At 39.4% G+C, this 20,264-nt stretch overlaps 1 protein-coding gene across 3 annotated transcripts in view; it reads left to right on the plus strand.

Moving 5' to 3' along the window:
* Nucleotides 1–20,264, plus strand: part of LARS2 (leucyl-tRNA synthetase 2, mitochondrial) — an 88,699-nt gene that overhangs the window by 45,714 nt on the left and 22,721 nt on the right. For all 3 annotated transcript variants that reach the window (XM_075418844.1, XM_075418843.1, XM_075418845.1), the window contains 6 exons: nucleotides 1,941–2,045; nucleotides 4,888–5,003; nucleotides 5,985–6,268; nucleotides 9,468–9,566; nucleotides 11,836–11,973; nucleotides 19,847–19,950. In XM_075418844.1, coding sequence (XP_075274959.1) covers nucleotides 1,941–2,045; nucleotides 4,888–5,003; nucleotides 5,985–6,268; nucleotides 9,468–9,566; nucleotides 11,836–11,973; nucleotides 19,847–19,950 — 846 coding nt within the window. The remainder of the gene's footprint in view (nucleotides 1–1,940; nucleotides 2,046–4,887; nucleotides 5,004–5,984; nucleotides 6,269–9,467; nucleotides 9,567–11,835; nucleotides 11,974–19,846; nucleotides 19,951–20,264) is intronic.

Below are 20,264 nucleotides of genomic sequence, written 5' to 3' on the forward strand. Positions count from 1 at the left end.
TTTTGTGTACTCCTGCTGCTTGTAAAAGTAGTTACATTCATTCTTGAGTTGAAATTGGCTAATGTTTCTTACTATTTCTTGAGCATTTTCCAGAGAAGAGAACATAAAGGAGAAGAATGTCTACCTGAACTTTCAGATTTACATTTCAGCCATGGTACATATGAAGGGCCAACAATGGCATTTAAGTAAGAAGAAATTTTGGATGGCCTCGAATGGACCATATTTTTACATTAACCAAGACTTTTTTTTTTTTTAAATTCACCGTTAACATTAGAATTTTAATTTAATTAATTGTGATTGTTTTCTTTTCAATTGTGGTAGTCTTGTAACTCCCTTTCTCTGCTGTGTTCTGGTTTAAATAATTAGGAGGATATGTTTTTATGTTTTCTAGGAGAGAAAAAATAGTGTTGTGTGGCAAGGTAACTTTCAAGCTCTTACACCTATACTCTTGGAGTACAGCCCTGTATTTTAGGCTATTATTATTTAAATAGAAGGTGAGCAACCAGTTTTCAAACATTCAGTTTTTTAGCCTAGAAAAATCTATGTTAATTTAGAATCTGGTAAGTCTTCCAGTTTTGACAGCGTGAGGTGTCTGAAGTAAAGATTTGACCCTTACATTGTTCATTATCTCATTGTAATACTATGCATACGTTCTTTTACATTTGGAACTATAATATCATCTTTTTACAGCTATTACAATAATGATGTGAGCAAATGAGCACAAGAAAGAGCGGCTTCATAAACTAGAGTTATTATTTTTGGTTCCAGCATAAAATCAAAATTACTGCTGTGTGGAAGACAGGAGTTATTTTTAAAAGCAGACTGTCCTACCCACTTAGCTTCCTGTTAATGAGGGTGTTGGTTAGTTGCTTTTAAAGAGTGAAATGATTCCTTTTGTACATTTTTTTAAACACAGGAGGAAAGCTATGTGCAGTGGTTTAAACATGAGACACATATTCTAGAGAAAAATTTCTCAGACACCTGAAATTTGAAAAAGTAATAAGCAGAAAGAAATAAATATATGGTTTGTGTTAAGAGTGATGAGATATAGTAGCCCTGTTCTCTAAAAGCTGTTGCTTTATCTCAAGCAGATTTTATGCATTGCAATATAAGCCCAAACTTTCCTTAGCTTAGCTATGAAGATAGGAGAAAGGAAGCTCTTAGCAGTCTGTATTTTAATTATTTGAAGTATTTTAATTTTAAAGGCACTGAAAAAGTTAGAAACAGGTCCAAATTGAGCTCTGGGGTTTGAATCCTCAAAACTTGGGAGTATTCAAGTTTGATTTTTCTTCCTACCAAGCCACCCAAGCTACACATTGTAAATCAATTTCAGTTTATCACAGCTCTCACCCTTGGTTCTCTCCTCTTCTCTCTCCCCCTCCCTGTGGACACTGGGTTCCTCATCTATAATATGAATATTCTGTTTAAAATCAATAGGTTGTTTAGTTTATTTTTACACTGGTCAATATTTCTCATGCTTTGTACTTATTATGTAAGAAAGCAAATCATTGGCGTAGGATATATGCTGCCCTTCAGTTTCATCTGAATAACAGGAATTTTTTTGGTGTAATTTTGTAATAGGGTATGCTAGTGTATAATTCAGGGCTTACTAGAGCTAATTCGTACAACTGCGCAGCAGACCTGCATTTTGGTGAAGGGCTCAATTTTTTTTATTATAATGCAAATCTTACTCTGGTTTTATTCAGGTGTTTGTTATGTTTTCTAATCATGAAAATTTATCACTCCGACTTACTGAAGATTTTGATATGTCTGAGCGTTTTAGAAATGTGATTAGGCTTTTCATTTTCTTTCTTTTTGAAACAAAATTGTAATTTAAATTTCATGCATATTTAAAATAAACTGAGTTCTAATAGTAAGTAATGTTCTTAGCATATCTTCTGTCATATTTTACTTACTGTGATCATTGCATTTGTTTTCAGATTCACTCACTTCAGTGACAGCTGTGAATTTGCTTACCGATCAGGAGATTCCTGTAGTCATCTCAGCAATAAACAATTTTGAGAATTTTCTTGATGCTAAAATAGGTATGTGACATTTAATGTTTAAGTGGAACAGTATAGTTTTAAGTTGCTGAAAACTCTCATGGAGCAGGAGATGCTGCTGGGGTAAATCTTTTAACATAGCGGCTTGCTTCTGGACTTTGGAACTCTGTTCTTTGTTCCTGTTCTTCATTAGTGAAGAAGGAAGGGAAAAGCAGCTCTGTGGAATCTGTCTAGAGGAAAAGATTTATTGGATGATAAGTTTTAATGGAAATATTATAAAGTTAGTGTGTTTAATGAACTGAAGTTGAGGATCTGCGTATCGTAAGAGGATCGATTACCTACAGTGCATCTGTATTTGGCTGTCTCTCACCACCCTTAATCAAAAGAGAACCGTACTATGGTTTGACATAAATATTTTGAGAACAACCTAAGCTTTTAGCTTTTTCTGTGTCTTATGTTTACACAAATTACGTGCATCCTTTCAGAGAAATGTTTCAGACAGTAAATGTGCAGAACTTCCAAGTTTGACCTTTATCTGACAATATTTGTGTTAAGGTCAGTAGAATAATTCGGAATAGGTAATAATCCTGTTTGAGTAACCTTGGACAGTTATCTTGGATCCTTTATCTCTAAAGGAAGCATTCCCTAAGGTAACAGAAGGCACCTAACTTAGGATTGGGGATCCGTAAACGGAGAGGGAAGGGCGTTGTGAGAGGACATGCTGAGTCGCCTGGAGTGGGTTTCTGATCTCAAAGCCGTCCTGTGAAGCAGCACGTCGGACTTCTTTCCCCCACAGGCAGCCTAGCCCCTCCGCTCAGGCAGCGAAATGCATACGGTTAGATGATGTGACTGTCCTTCTGAGTAAAACTGGAAATTGTACTAACTTTAAAAATGGTGTCCATTTTAGTCTGCACCCACTGAGCTTTTTGTTCACTCTTGTGTTTTGTTATGGTCTCATCTCAGGGTGCATCAAGCAGGCAATGTTCTGTGCCAGTCCTAATAGGAAATAGTTACCTCTTCTCCCCCCTTTCCACTACCTGCCTTATCCCTCAGCTCTGCTATGTTGCCTCTCTGTTGTTGATACTTCCTTCCTGCCCCGGAGCTGCTCCTTTCTTTTCTACACCGCTGCCAATATGGGCTGTTCCTGCACAACTGGACTGAATAAAACCAGCTGACTATGCAAAGATGTCTTGGATGACCCTCACAGGGCTGATGGAAATTATCCACTTGCGCTGTATACCTTACTTACAGCGTGCCTGCATCTTAACGCTTCAGAAATTAGTCTGTTTTTGAGAACCAGAATGCTCCCTCGCGTAAGATAAGCCAAATAATTGAGATGCCTAATCTTATTTTTCATTAAAAGCTTCCAGCTTGCTCACTGGCACATACCTTGGCCTTACATCTCTTGGAAACACCCCAGCTTTTCTCGGGAAGTTCTGGATGCCAGCTGTTGAGCTTTGTGACTGTACATTAATAGCATCTTTTCAAAAGAAGGACCAAAAAGTGGGACCTGCTTTTTTCCGTTTGTAGAGCATATTGTGAAGCCACCTGTTGCAGGCTGCAGGGCTCTGACAAATGAAGATACATACTTTATTCTATAATAGGGTCTTGAAATGGCAAGAGTGTACATCTGCTGGAAAGATAAAACAGCAATTCCATGTTTTGCTAGTTAAGGAGTTATTTGTCACAGGGGAGTTTTGCTTGGTTTTCTTTAGTTATCTGCTTCCAAACTTCCATATATTGACAGAATTAATGCACAGCAGGCATTTCATTGCCTGAACAAAGACGATTGTCAAACTGCTTTTGAATGCAGTAGCTTGTATGTTAATAAGTTTAATGTGCTCAGCAATATTTTGAGAGTTTTTGTCTGTAGTTTTCACGAACTTAATGTTGGCATTGGCATGTCAGGATAAGTTTCTTTGCTTTTGAAAGATGACAGCAATTGTGCAAGATTGTTCAAAATATTAAATAAATCATCACTGAAAGGAAAAAAGATGCAGGAAGATGTATATCTCTGTGGAAGTAATAAATCTGTTAGTATCTCAATGTTATTTCAGGATACATGTGACGGTAAAGTTAGGAAATTTCTTAACTCACCCTGAAAGGTAGTCCTTCAAAGTAGAACTGAGGTGTATGACTGTCCCGAATAACAAGATGCAAAGGAAAAGGTAGGATCAGGGGCCTGAAGTTCTGTGGCTTCTATAACTGACTTGAACAGCAGTAGGAAGTGCTCTCGGTAGTTGTATTCTGAATAGAAAATTGATGTTACTTGAATTTTTCCTGAGTTTAGAAGCAAATCATGTCTTTCATAATAAATTAAAGGGATAGTAATGTTAGAAAATGTTGTGTTGTGGTAAATTTTAATAAACTATGAAATTAGAAAGAGATTAAATTTGCTATTGAAACGAGGACTATTTTGGCTTTTTGTTTAGTAGTTGTTTCTGATATTAGCAAATAGAATGAAAATTTATATTATTTAAATATACTATATTTAAATAATTTAAATGTCATTTATAATTATAAATAAATATACTATATTTACATAATAGAACTGTATTGAAAATGTTATTATTTATCCAAATTTTGTAGCTTTACTTTTCGCGTTTTTCAGAACCAGCAAATTTTCAGCCTTTTCTGAGGTAGGACATTGATGAACATTTGGATTCCAGAAAAACTGAGAAAAAGTGTTTGTAATTATTGCTGTTTGAATTTCACTGTTTGAAGAACATGAAAACATTTTTATTGTTCTGAGATTTTTAAACTCCTTTGAGGAAACATAAGTCATCATAGAGTGTCATAGAAATAAAATGTTTTGTCCTCAAACTGATGATTGATATCCATGTTGGTCAATCCCAGAACTGATTTCTTTTTTCTCCTCCACTAGGAATTCCTAGTACTAGTGCAACAGATGCTTCAGTAGCTAAGAATCTGGGCCTTTCTTTCACTGAAGTCATTGAGACATTGCCAAACGGTTTGGAGAAAGTCATTAATTCTGCGGAGGTGGGTATACAAGTATGGAGTTCTTTCCAACTTACAGTAACAATGCAGACTAAATCTGTTTTCTCAAGAGTGCCAAATACTTTGTACAATAACAGGGATTTTTTTTTTTTTTTTTTTTTTTTAAGAATCAAGCTAGGCTTATGCTACCAAATTTCTAGGAATAATTTAATGATTAAATAAGTTGGCTCTTCTGTAGTAACAAAATGTAATGTCTTTTTTCCTTTTGTATATGAGAGGAAGGTACTGTATTCGTCTGAGTTTTGTAATGGAAACTGAATAATTAAACTCATGTTAAAAGTTGATTCTTATTTCATCATCTCGATAGATTTTTAAGCTAAATATTAACATACTAGTCCTTTTACCACATATTCACTGAAATGTGGTGTAAGCCTTTATGGTAACATATCTACCTGAAGTGACATAGAAATCTTGTCTTTAAGATATATATGGTGTTACAGTTCTTGAAAAAATGCATTTGATAGCAGAAGCGAAGTTTATATTCTGTTACGTGACAGGTGGGGTTTAAGTGGATAATATGTGTGTGAAAGCAAGAATAGAAAAACCTAAAATGAACGCAGGAGAAAAAGCAAACTGTTCTACTGTTTGCATTTCCTCAGTCTCTACCTTGTGTTTGTGATATTCTGGAAGTTTCACCATACAGCATTTGACTAACATATCAGCAGCAAATGCAGATATCTGCCAATAAAGGCTGAAGGGGTCTACAAGGCTCTTTCTCAAACTTGTTCTATTCAGACCATCAAGAACATTATCCTTTTCGCAAGAGGGTTTAAATGAGTAGCTGGCATGTGATGAGTCTCTTGCATGGGAGGGTGTTAAGCAGCAGGAAGGGGAAAATTAATATGAGACTTATAAATTTTGACTCTCAGAAATTGCATTTGTGACACTTTTTTGTCTGTTCTTGCATTTTCAGTGACAGCAAGTATAAATTTGTCCTTCTGCTTCTCCCTTTTTTTCAATCAGATCACAGGCATGACTCGGCAGGAGGCTTTAAAAGCTATTACCCAGCAGGCCAAAAATAAAAGAATAGGTGGAGACCTAACGAGTGACAAATTAAGAGACTGGTTAATATCTCGACAGCGGTACTGGGGAACACCTATTCCTGTCATTCACTGCCAGATATGTGGCACTGTCCCCGTACCTTATGAGGACTTACCTGTGGTGTTGCCCGAGATAACCACCTTCACAGGAAAGGGAGCCTCACCTTTAGAAACAGCTCCAGAATGGGTGAACTGTTCCTGCCCGAGGTAAGCCAGCACTGCGCTTACTGTAGACTGGGAGAGATCGCTTGGTACCTGCCTGTCGCTTGTGCTCTTTCCGTAAGCGTTCACAACTGACCGCTCTGAGACAGGATACTACTCCAGAATGATATTTAGTCTGACCCAGCATAGGGTTTTTTTTTTCTTGTATGCTCTGTAAAACTCCCTTTTCGCCACAGAGACATGTACTGCTATTTCTTCATAAACAAGCTGAAGCAAAGCTCGCTGTTTTTAAATTGAGGAAAGAAAAAAAGGAAAACAGAATTATTTTCTCCCTGCTCCTTATTTCTTAACAGTATTTCTCACTTCATTTACTACAGTAATTTTCATTATCTTTCACCAGCAGAGTTCATCTAAAGCTTGTAATGATTATTGAAAGATGTCCTTTTGTTAAGAATACTAACATCGTGTTCATTTTCTTAGCAATAGTCCAACAATAAAGCATTTTCTCAGCTATGTAATTCTTTATCAGGAAGAATCACATTCACTGTACATTACAGATGACAGCATGTAATTCGGATTGAAAGCGACAGTAAATATGCATCTTGTCAATGCTGTAATCTTTATGGTTTGTAGTTTAAGAAATAAAACAGCCTAAATTAAGTAGGGAGAGGTATGTCATGAAAATCAGTTGTCAGATCTTGAGGGCTGCTTAGACATTCTGTACCCTGGAGTGTGCATACAGGTTCTGCAGAAGGAAGCGGCAGGACACGAGGTTTCCGGAGAAGTTTTTCACCAGCAGTGTGGCGCAGTGCTGCTGCCAACAGACTGACCAGATGGGAAGTACATTATCAGGCTGCCAGGCAGGGCAATCAGACATATAAATGGCATTAAGGTTCTCATTGATAATGCAGCATTTTCATAACATCCAACTTTATTTTAGCATTTGAAAGGTGGAATAATTAGGTAGCTTACACACAGCAGTTCTGTGGTTCTCTGGGAACATGTATTTTGTCTTTGTTGGTAACATATATTTTGTGTAAAACACACAATTCCGTGTTTCTGCTAGAAAGTTTCTTCTCAGATATGCCTATTTAAATTACGTATAGCAGTGTCTTTTAAAGTGTGACTCTCGCAGGGAAGCCTTACTAAACAAGATCCACAGGTTTAGTAAAATCCCCAGAAATACCTTGGTCTACAGCTCAAAATTTCCACTGAAAAATTTTCCTGATGTGACTGAAAGTCAGTCTGCGCTCCTGGCTTCTTCCTGACCTTAATTCAAAAATGATTTTGTTGTTTACCAGGAAACAATGTACTTTTGATGCATAGCAAACCCTTCTGGTTTCTGGATAGTTATTGCAGCTGCCTTGCTTAGAAGTTAATCAAGGGCATTTGTTTAGTCAGAAATAAAGGCGTACAGGATTAGTTTCTTAGCCTAAAATACGGTAGTTGGCTGAAATTAAATTTTTTTCTAATTCTCACCTTTATTTGGCTTCTTAATTCTCACCTGTTTGACAGCTATCTTCAGCATGGCTCATGCATATGTCTGCTACAGTTCCGTGTGTGCATAGTCTTTCTTGGTTTTCTTTGCTCTGAGAAGTTACATCATCCCTTCCTTTGGTCGTTCTCTTCAGCAACAGTTTTTTATTAGTTGCATTTAATATCTAGAATTAATAAAGAAAGCAAGATTGAAAGATGCAAAAGTCTGTGAGTACTTGAGTGACAATAACGTTGGCTATCAAATGGAAGGAGATGCCCAAGTTATTCATTGTTATACAAGCCCAGGTAATTGTGTTACTTGTCTGAAGATTGTCTAATGAGATTACAGTATTGTACCGGTAATGACAATATTGATAAAAATTGTATAAATTCTGAAAGATGCCCATGCTGTCTCTGTGTTAGCGAGCCGTGTCCATTTAGAGTACAGGCAACATCAGAGGTATGAAGCACATATAATTAGGGTTCAATGACTGTAAAGTATTCCTGACTGAAAAGCCACTCTGTTTCAATGTAACACAGTATTATTTTATATTGACCAAGTCACTACTTATATGTGCAATTTAATAAAATGGTTAGAAGTAAAATTTCTTTACTACATTATTCCCATGGAAAGAAAAACTTGCTGGTAGAAAGGGACCTGGGGCAGAGACAGGGTGAAGGGAAAAGTTAAGTGGTGATGCTCTCATAAACTTGCCTCGGCAAGCCAAAAGTATCAGGCAGGCAGGCAGACAGATGCTGCTGCTCAGTTGTCAAGCCTGATCAGAGACTAAATATGCCACTGGAATATAATAAATAGCTAGTCCCCATTTATTATGTATATTTATTACACATGTGCATGCATTTGAATTTACATACAGTTATAAATTGCACACATTTGTTACATATAGCCAGTGGTATTTATATACAAGTATGTCACAGGGTGCAAAGTTTTGTTGACATTAGAATAATCCCATTGTTCTAACAGTAAGGGTGTTAAAGAGGGATCACTTACACCAAAGGGAAGTTTATTAAATGTGATTATTGGCTCCTACCAACAATTTATATTCAGGGAGAAATTAGCAGAAAGGAACCTGAGCTTTCTAAAATTTATTTTAAAGCTGTTTCTCAGGGCTGCCAAATAACTCCAAGCAAAAATGGATTTGCCAGAATCACAAATTAGTTGTGCTACAAGGTCGAGGAGAGATTTGCTACATCTCAGTGAAAGCTGAAATTAAACTAAGTTCATTTTTTCTAGAGATGATAAATGGAATCTGCAAAGACCTTTTTGTACGGACAATCAGTGAGAGGCAACCACCTGCTCCTCCTGCTTAATGTTTATAAAATGGTTTGTCTGCTGGTACCTGATGAGTGTGATAGATGTTTAGTACCCACTGACTGTGTGGCAAAGTACACTTGTCTGTGCTTGAAGACTCGCTTCGTTTCTTTGAAAACGGCAATTCTAAAAAATTCCAGGAACATATGATTGAGAGGGCTGTCCGGTACGGTGTTGTCTTCTGCTATTGCTGGATGTGATGTTATAGCTGTTCAGGCTTCTTTTTGGTTTGCATTTTGTTTGGTTTGGGAGGGAGGGGGAAGGAGAATCAGCCCTGTTACTGGCGTTGGACTTTTTCTGAACCTGTCACTCTTCAGACTGTTCAGACCCGTTCAGTTTTCAAGCTCAACGTCTTTGTCGCCGCTCTGTGCACGGCTGGGTTTTTCAAGCTCGTCACTTGTCTAAATGTAGCCTTTCTCCTGCTCTCTTGCTCAGGTGTAAGGCCGCAGCAAGGCGGGAAACCGACACGATGGACACCTTTGTCGACTCCGCGTGGTACTACCTGAGGTACACAGACCCTCGCAACAGGGAGAGGTGAGGGCGACAGGCGCAGGGCTGTCGAGGGGTGAGCCCGCCGCGCAGAACGGAGCAGGAGGATGGGGACAGACGCTCCGGGGCTGCTGGCTTCCCACTGCCTTCGCAGAAGGCGTCGTAAACCCCCGCGGTGCCCTGGTTTTGTGCCTGCCCTCTGGCCCCTGAGCGCAGCACACGGTGGGCAAGGAATTGCTCCAAGAACGTGGCATCTGGTTGCTCCCGTGCCAGGAGATGTACAAGAGCAGGGCAAGCAGAGACAGCTGTGGTCACACAGGAGCTACACGACAAGGTGCAGAAGCTTGCATGAAAGGGTGTTACGGGACAGGGCACGGAGGAGATAGTCCTTAGCGGAGGGTGCCATCAAGAACGACAGCCTGCCGTGAATGACACCCGCTGAGGCTGTGCTGAGTCGCACGTGGAGTGTTCCCTCCCTGGGAATACTCGGAGTAGCTCAGTGTGTGGGCAGACAGTGCTTTTCCACTGGTAAAAAGAGGAATAGTCCGGTGTAACATCCCGCAACACCCAAGAATGGCACCTACGTTTCTCTCCTTTTGAATTCCAGTAGCTCTTGCCGCTTCCTCGTGCACAGACCTGAAGTGAGGTGGCATCGCAGCCAGCTCCTGCCACGACGGCACTTGGACTATAGGCGTAATTAATGGAGATTTCTCATGTGCGGTGTGTTAGTGGCTGCAGTGTGGAGAGTGTGGGACGACACATGTAGATATTTAGCTGGTTTCATGCTTCGTCGTCTGCCTGTAGCGGTGCCGCTGATAGCACTGTTTGCTTCAGGGAGGAAACTACTACTATCTAGTCAAAGGAAGATAGAAAGAGCTGCATTTTTAAGACATTGATGCCACATGTAGGGCTGTTTGGGGATTTATTTCCTTATTTATTGTCCAGAGCAGTGTCTGCGTACATACTAGATACTGAGTGATTTAGTATAGCTGAACCAATAATTTTTTTTATATTGGCAGCACTAGTTTAGTTAAACTAAAGGAAAATCTTCTATGAACATGTTTATTTCATGTTAATTTTAATTATTTCTTAGCGATAGTGTGAATTTATTATTAATATTATTAAGTTAGGCGGATTGCTGCCTCTTCAAAGACAGTTTGAAATATTTTTTTTTTTGTGCATGGACAGGAGGAACTTTTCCAGAAGTTGAAGAAGAAATAGTCAGATGTAACATCCAGACATTGAAGTAACCGCTTAGTGTAGCTAAATCTGCTTTGTATTGAAATAAGAACATTTATATAGACTTCTGCACTAGATCGCTACCTCCACTTGATTTGTTTATTTGGGGTTTTTTAGCTAAGCTGCGTATACGTAAACCCTTTATTTCCATAAGCCGTATTTCACAGGTTGAGTAGCTGGGAGAATTACTCTGTTGATTTTGGAACCCTGTGAACAGACTCGTTTTGATTTGTTCCACTAAAGACATGAATACTAGATCCACAATTTGCTTCTGGGCTCATCTGTGACAATGAAGGGTTGCTATTACAAAAATTACAGATGGAATAATCAGACAGACTGACAAAATAAGTACATTTGTTAGTGTGGGGCCGTAAAGCATGCATTAAAGAAGAACATCTATAGAGATGGTATTTTGCAGGCAGGAGACGGAACAATATTTATGAAGCAGTAAGCAATGCTAGGAAACGATGCAGGTGACCTCCAACGACAGAGTAAATATGCTGTAAATTACAAATTTACTGTAAATTCACCGAGCATCCTTCAGCTGGAGTGCAATGAACCATCTGACTCTTCAGAATGTTTTGCACCCTTAAACTGCTTCATCGCCCCTAATGGCAACAATGCAAACCTCTAATTAAAAAAAAAAAAACAAACTGTTTTTGACTAGGCATGTCTTTTGCCTTTGACTCTAATATATTTGAATGTAAAACTTGATAAATACTAAAAAATTGAAAGGCTAGCCACAGGGTATTTGTAAAAAAATCATTTAAAAAGCAGGCAAATACTTGCTTCACTTTCCCAGGTAATGTATGTGAAACCTTAGTCGCTCGCCTAAAATACAAGAAAATTGTAGTTTTGTGGATCTGTATCTCAGTGGAAATTAAATTTTTTGTCTATAATTTAATAAGCATACTACTTCTTAGAAATTGAAAAGATCTGATAGCAAAATGAAAGTTGTGTTATACATGTGTTGCTCTCAGTAAACAGTGATGTCCAGTGAAGTATGATGAGCTACTTTAGTAGAGCTGATCTTTCTTTTCCACGTTATATTTTTTCTATAATTGTGTTTTTTCAGGCCCTTTAATAGTGACATAGCAGACTACTGGATGCCTGTGGATTTGTACATCGGAGGAAAGGAGCATGCAGTTATGCACTTATTCTATGCAAGGTTTTTCAGCCATTTTTGCCATGATCTAAAGATGACAAAACACAAGTAAGCCTTAAGTATTTCTGTAAAAATCTTTCTTATTTCATTTGGCTAGCAAGAGTGTTGGTGGACATTGTTATGATGGTAGAATATTACATTGAATAAGCCTGAATTCTCCGGCTTGTCAGTCTTGGCTAACTACTTGGTTTCTCACTGTTGCATTTCCTGTATGCGTACATACATAGCGTTTTTATTCCATAAGTATTAGCTGGCTCAGAGCAAGTCATAAAATGCTGCTGTAGATTTTCAACCTGCAACAGCTTGCATAAACTAGTAACTTCAGGAGTTCTGAGTAGTGCTATTATTTCAAATTGGGTAACGTCCTGGCAGTAATACCATTAATTTCAGTGGAGCCATGCATATGCAGAAAACTAGGCTCTCCTATAATTCACTGCAGTATTGGAGCTGAACAGTGCAAACCACTTTTTGATAAGCCAAAGCAGTATATTTATCTGCTGTCAGTTTATTTTTTATTTAATTAATTTTATATAATTACTTTTAGCTACCCTTACTACTGATGCTGCTATAGCCTGATTCATTATCCTATGTTTTGGTTAGAAGTAAAGTTTGAGGCAGGAAGGTAAGTCATCTGATGTGCTATTCTTTGTCTTCTCGGTTAGGTTCCAAGCTTGACGTCCCCATTTCCACTGAAATTGTGCCCTTCTGTACCCTAAAATGCCATCACAGGAATGCCTCAACTGGGAGAATACCAGTGTCAGAGTGAGGAAATACTGCCCCGTGCTCTGTCCTGTTCTCCCATCAGCAGAGACATTTGAATAGATTTAAGTCAAAATGGGTGATCCCATGAGAAGAACTGCTCAGTAATTTCTCAGCTGGCAACTCGTATGCATTCATTCTTTACTAGTACCTGCTCTAAAAACTTGATTTAAAAGAGGAACCTACATATACAAGGCACTGAACTCTCATGAATGCAGTAGTTTTGCTACAAAACTAAAACTTAAGTAGCTATGTGTCAGAAAAAGATGGGCTAGTTAGTGGAGCCAGCAGAATATTTCACTGAGTTATTTCATAATCATTTGATGAAAACAGGCAATGTGTTTTCTCAAAATGACATTAACTGTGGTGGCTGAAGTATTGTCACTGTAAACTGAGACCAAAAGGAAGGGGAGGTTTGCTTGCAAAGTAAATGGTCCACTCCTGTGTGCAAGAAAATGAGGAAGCATGGAAAGAGGCCAGCTTGGCTGAAAAGGGACCTCCTGAGTGAGCTCAAGCACTAAAAGAAGTTAATGGAAAGTGGAAGCAAGGATGGGCTACCCCTGGAGGAATGTGGAAGTGTTGGCAGGGTGGAATTAGGAAAGGCCATAGCTTATCTAGAATTCAAGCTGGTCAAGAATGTGAAGGCAGTAAGAAGGTCTTCTGCAGATACGTTGGAAAGAACATCAAGGAAAATGTTGGCCTGGTGCAAAATGAGAGAAATAGCCTAGCAGCAAAGGATAATCTGTGCCTTGACCTTTGCTGTCGAGGTCTGGGCTTAGTAGGAGAATTTGAAGGATGGAGGTACTACCCACTGTAGAGCAGGATTGAGTTAGGGATCACTTAAGTAAAGCAGACATGTACAAGTCCATGGGACATGAAAAACAAGGTGACTGGGAGTAGCCGCCATGGATTTACCAAGAGAAAATTGTGCCCAACTTAATCTACCTTCCTACTACGGTGAGATGATTCCGTCTGAGGTTGTGGAGAGAGCTGTGTGTATCTTTTACTATGACTTCAGCAAGGTTCTTAACAAGCTCTCCCATGGCATCCTTGTAGTCCGACCGGGGAGATACAGGCTGAATGGGTGGACTACAGCATGGTTGGAAAAACTGTCTAGACCATCAGGCTAAAAGGGTCAATGTTCAAAGTCTGACTGGCAGCTGTTTGCGAGTGATGTTCCTCAGGAGTCACTGCTGAGACCAATTGTATTTAACATCTTCATCAACAACCTGGGTAGTGCAAGAAAGCGCGCATCCCCAGCAAGTTCACTGGTCACTGCGCACTGAGAGAAGCCACTGATACTCTGGATGGCAGGGCTGCTGTGCAGAGGGCTTCCACGCATTGGAGAAGCAAGTCTGAAGTGCTGACAGGAATCTCAGGTGCACGTAGCAGATTACCCACAGAAGCAGCTGGGACTTGCGATAATCAGGGCCTGAAGCATATGGCATACAAGGAGAGGCTAAGGGAGTTGGATGTGTTTACCACAGAGAAGAGAAGGCTAAAGAGGGAATGTAACTGCAGTCTACTGTTACCTGAAGAAGATTTCTAGAGAGGACAGAACCAGACCTTCTCAGAGATGTACAGAGAAAGAAAGGAGTAACAGTCACAGATTGCAGCAAGGTCCAGCTGGACAGAACGAAAATCATTTTGACAGTGAAGGCTATCAGACTGGAACAGTTTGACCAGAGGGGTTGTGGGATTTTTTGAAAACTCAGCTGGACAGGGCCCTGAGCAACCTGAAGTTAGGTCTGCTGTGAGAAAGGAGTTGGACCAAATGACTTCCAAAGGTCCCTTCCAACCTACATTATTTTAAGACTCCGCGATTCTGTCGCTGTATTAATTTGGAACGTGTTTTGTTCACACTCCACTGTGACAGAGCAGTAGCACCAAAGCTGTGTAGTGTAAACTGGTCTAAATATGGTAAAATGCAGAAGAGAACTCTAATTTCAATGAAAAGAAATGCTTAAGCACTGAATACGTCTAGTGACAATAGCAGAGAAAATCAAAATTGCATTCTGTAGTAGTTTGCAAGACTGTGGAGAATTCCTTTGACACCATATACAATCTCAAGAACTGTTGCACATGTAAAGATACGTGACAGCATTGCCCCTAGGATCTGTTGTTTGTACCACTTTCGTGTGTGCTCAGGCTGCAAGATGACTGCAACAAATTCATCAGAATGTGCAGAATGGTTTGCTTGCTTTAGCTCTGCGCAGGTGAAAGCATTAGGTGTTTTTAAGCCATGAAGTCAAATTAGAATTTTGTTTTGATATGGAAATAGCAACTCCTTTATAAACGTTGTCATGTGTTTTAAATGATTTAGCATTGGTCAGAAGCCGCTTTTGCTCAGTCTTCTGTTAGGACTGCTCAGGGGCTGGTCTGAGAGATCTGAAAAGGATGATTAGAAACAATAAGCTTATTGTTAGGAAGCTTAAAGTTCTGACCTCGAAACCCCCAGCTCCGAGGGAAGACATTAAAATGTTAAAAAACACTGCCCTCTTGTGCATTTTCAGTCTTTCTCTAGTAGCTCAGTTCTTGTTCACTGACTACTTTAGTAAAATTCTGCTGTAACTCAGTTAATGAGAGCTGCCACCATTTGAAGTGTTATCTAGTATCCTGACAAATTTTTATGATTCCTCTATTCATCAGTAGTAATTTGTCATTTTGATAGGTTTCCTTCATGGAAATTTTGTTTGGCTCCTATCCTCTGACTTTCAAATCCATTGAAATATTTCCTGATAGTCTTTAATTCTGTAGTAATGGTTATTAATATAATAATGAGGTTGAAAACAGAAGTTTTAAATTCCATAGTTTAGATTTTCAAAGCAATCTCTTCAAATATGACGTATATTATTACAGAAATATAACAGGTGTCATATTTAAAATAGGCATTTACAGATATCACACATGCTTTCGTAGAAAATGCAATCTTAGTCAGCATTGAAACTTGCAAATGTGTTAATATAGTTTAAATATCCCCTGAAGATGAGGCATGATCTTTTATTTTAATTTTTTTTAGTGCATTGAACTGGAGATGGTGGGAAATGTTGCTCATTTCCTCAGTAATGACAAGGCAGAATAAATTGCACCCTCTGGGTATCGGTACGTGTGATAACAGATTAAGCCCAAATGGATGTCGTTTTGTTTTAGCAATCTGGTCTGTGAAGTGCATCAGTTCTAGAATGAATTCACAAGCCAGTCAGCCCCGCCAGCTGTGACCACCACTGGGAGAGGGGCCAGGTAAGCAGCTGGGGCAGCAACCTCTACATCTGTTCCAGCTTAGTCCACCATGGCAAGTGTGTGCTGAAACACTCGGTTACACCTGCTCAGCTGTCTTACTGCAAGTACAAGTTACACGGAATATGACTCTTCCCTGGACTTCAGCAACCAGTTCTGTCTGGTGAATAATTGGATATAGGATCTAGCACGTTCTCCCAGAAGGATTATAAAGCAATAAAAAAGTTTACTGTTGCCATTAAGTCAGCAGATTTGACTGTGGTAGAGAGCAAATCTGTTGAGTAAGAAGGCACTATTTTCACATAGCTGCCTTACAGAATAAACTAAGATATGTGTGTGACAGAAATAGCTTATTCTGTGAAGGGAGGATGGTAGAGCTTCTCTATGTTCATTAGGCACTTTATCACTAGTGTTGATTTGAAGTAAAAGCACTCAGCTATTGACTGTGTAAGATCTTGAACATTCAGTATTGTTTGATCTTTTTTCTGCCTGAAATGGTCAGCTTCCACATCCTCCAATCACTTCTGTTCTGGCCTTCCACGGAGCTGCCGGATTGTTACAGCCAGGTCTAACAGGAGGTTTCACAAGCACCTGCACTCAGCTGACAGTGACCGTCTTGTCTTTAGGGCACACCGTCGGGCTCTCTCAGCCTTTCTAGAGGTGCGGGATGCAAATGCATGCAGTGAGCTCCCTTGCTAGGTCTGTCCCTTCTGAGTCTGCCGTTTATCACTGTTGTAGGCTCCACAGAGTCCTTCCTGCCAGGTCATTTGTAATTGGATTGAAAGTCCTGCTACTCGCTGTGCGTGGAGCAAAGCAAGCAGCATGAGGACTAGCACTGAGCAGGAGTTCCTGATCTGTCAGTCACTCTTGCCCCTCCATCCATGGCGTGCTCCTGTATAGAGAGATTGGTCTATTGTAGAGATGAACTTGTATACGAGCATTACTGAAAGGAAGAAGATGGATTACACACTTCATGGCTAGCACAGCTGATCCTTCTTGGAGGTGTCAGGCAGACCTCACAGGTGGGGTCCCTGTGTGGGGTCTGATGTACAACATGATCAAAAGCTGCACGCAACAAAGGCCACAGTGCCCATACTGCAGCATGGGCATAAACAAACTTCACGGGCAGGGGAAGGCATATCCCCTTCCAGCATCCTTACCTTCTGAGATGCGACTGAGCATTCAAAGCCACTCAAGCCACCTCTTTGTCTACTGTGCCAGAAATGAATGTCTGTCTGAACATGGCTTAATTTCAGTTGTTTGCAGTGGTATGGCTCAGGAGGTATTTATGATGCCAGGCCATGACTGGGTGCCGCAGTGTTTAGATCGGAGTTGCATCACATGTGATGTGCTGTGGTGTTTGGCAGTTGCCTTCTGCAACCACGAAACACATCACTTTCTTTGAAGGGGAAGGTTTTAGGTGTGTGTTTTTGTTAAATGAAAGTGGAACTTGGCATGTGACCATGAGATGGAGCCACCACAACACTGGCAAAATCACTGTGCATTTCAGGAGAAATTCAATACAGGGCTTAATTTGTTTCTGAGCCCTGTGTTTGTTAGACGGGCTCTGGCTTTCTCATTTTGGGCATGTCTCCATTCTCCTGTGGTCTCCCACTAGGAACACGTGGTGGGTTCTTTCCCCATACTTGGTAATGTATTTTGTATTGCATTTTTGTAGCCTCTGTCAGCATAAACAAATATAGGAAATGCTCATTCCTGCGTTCAGCTTTTAATAACTTGACACATGATCTGAACTAACTCTTTGTCATTAAAAACAAGTGTTCCTCGAAAAATCACTTCCAGTGGAGAGCAATATCTGATTTGGATGTTCTGGGCACCTCAGCAAGTGTAGCTATTTTAATAACTGTTTGAGATCTTCAACAGACTGCAGTGCTGAAGGATAGGGGGAAGAATTCTTTTTATTTTTCCTTGATGTAACATCCTTAGTTTGTAGAAGAAACTTATCCTGAACAGTCCTGAAGCATTTGTTGGTGATATGATTACAAGGTTTTTGCTTCCGATTTTCATCTTCTAATTCCTATAGATAATTTATGATAATTATTTGAGATTATAGATAATTATTGCCTCATATTTTTAAAATACTTTTTTTTGCTTGTACTGTCTACATTTGGCTTCAATTCTCATCTCCTTAAGTGCCTTTAATTTATTTCTAAACAACAGGATTTTTCAGGCAACCTGTGAAATATTGTCTAGAAAATATTTCGAGATGCTTGAATTGCTGCTCTTACTTAACATTGTTGATAAAACCAGGTGGCATAGCAGAGACTCAGACTGCTTGGGGACTGAATGATACACCGCTATGTGCCAGTACTTGCACAGTATTTAGAAGTATACAAAATATGCAGGAAGGGAAACTCATGTTCAAACATGAATATGTTGAAGATAAAGTATGAAGTCTGTCACTTTCTCTTTCCCAGTTTAAGGCTGTTCTTTCAAATATCTGCTTCAGAGCCATCAAAAGGGTTTAAAGACTAGTACTTGGAATATACCTGCTTTAAAACATGCATAATTGTTATATAATTTAATAATACTTTAGCTATATTATTAAATAAATTACTGTTTTGAATCGTGAGATGAATTGTCATATAATTTGTATTTCCTAATAATGTAAAATACTAAATTAACTCCTTAAAAGTGAGTAGTGTTTTGGATTGTGACTTTTTGTACACGTGAAGTAAAATGTGGAAGTCTGGTTTTACTATTAGTTTATTCTAGCTTTTTAAAAAATATGTAAATAGGAGTAATACATCCTTTTTACATAAATTGTTTTGGTAGCTATGTGGGGCTTCTTTAGGTGAAAGAGTGGAGGATTCAGATTGTTTAATGTTGAGCACATGTCAGCGTTAGAAGGTGCAAGTCAATAGTAACCAGTGCTGATAAGCACGTCCTCCAGAATGTTGTCACCGATGTCTTTGTGTTGGAGGCTCCCCAGACTGCGTACCCCTTCTGGGTCTGGCTCCGTACCTCCTCCCTGGGCCCTGCTGCGCTTGGGGTTGCTGTTAGAACCATCTAACTTTCCTGGCCTATGGAGTGGGAACCAAAACCTCTAGAGATTGATTTTCTTGTCTTTTTTTCACTGAAAACAGCGACAGACATCTGACTCGATGAATTAGAAATGTGAGATCATTAAAGGAGGTGCCACAATAATGTGTCTGTCAGTCAGAGCAGTGTTTACTTAAAGCTTACTTCTCGCTGAGCGGACTACTGCCCTTAGATTTGGTGCTTTTAAGGCTCTTTTTAGCTCTGTAATACTGACATAAAATGAGAGTTTAATCTTCCTGATGTAAATTTTGCTTGAAAAGTAAAGTTTTAATGTTCAAGATGCTAAAAAATTGATCCACTGACATACGAAGTTTCCAGCGTTGCCGTTTTACTAGTGTACTTTTTTCTTACAGCTAGGTCTTCACGGCTAGTTCTGCAAAGGGACAAGGCATGCAAGCGCTGATGTTAGAGGAACTGTCTTCTCTGTTTGTACAAAGAAATGTGCAGTGAGAGTTTGATTTCAGAGAAGCTAGAACTAAATATTTGTAAGACAGTGAGGCCAGGTACTTGAATGTTTTCACACATGGGCATTTAGCTTGAAATTAGTGAAATTGCACTGTTGGCCTAGAAACTTCTGTGTATTATCCATATGCTAATTTAAAGAGTGACGTTAGAATAACTCAGTACTAAATCAGGATGCAAGAATGTGTGCGGAATACAAATAAACACTTGTCAGCCAGCCATGGTGAATAAATGCACAAAATACTCTTTCTAAGGTGACAACCATTTGCGCACAGTCAACCTGAAATTCTTGTTTCATTAAATAATTGTGCCTGATTGGCTTAACACCTGAAGCTTATCATGAAGTATGCTTTTGACAGCTCTTTTCAACAGACAAGTTTCTTTTTTCTTCCATCCCTAGGGAGCCTTTCCATAAGCTCTTGGTTCAAGGTCTTATCAAGAATCGGACATTCAGACTAACAACAACAGGCCAGTGTTTGAAGAGAGAGGAGGTTGATCTCACTGGTAAGAGAGACTGCATGGGAAAATCGGCACCGGTGCATCCAGAAAGTCAGGGACCGCTTCAGTATACAAGTCTCAGTGCTGGGAAAACTTGGAAGAGAAAATGAATCCTTGTAATATTTGAACTGGGGAGCAATCTCTGTGAGTTTCAGATTCATACGCACTGCTGAAGGCACAGAGAGACCCTACTAATCCAGCAGCTTTTAATTGCCTCCAGACACAGAAACAGTGCTATGGTATTACTTCAGCTCCAGTATTGTCCAAAATATCAGAAGTCAGTTTTGTTAAGATGGTGCTCAGCAGCTTGGTGAATGGAG

The sequence above is a fragment of the Opisthocomus hoazin genome, chromosome 4 (genome assembly GCF_030867145.1).
Source record: "Opisthocomus hoazin isolate bOpiHoa1 chromosome 4, bOpiHoa1.hap1, whole genome shotgun sequence".
Taxonomy (NCBI): Eukaryota; Metazoa; Chordata; class Aves; order Opisthocomiformes; family Opisthocomidae; genus Opisthocomus; species Opisthocomus hoazin.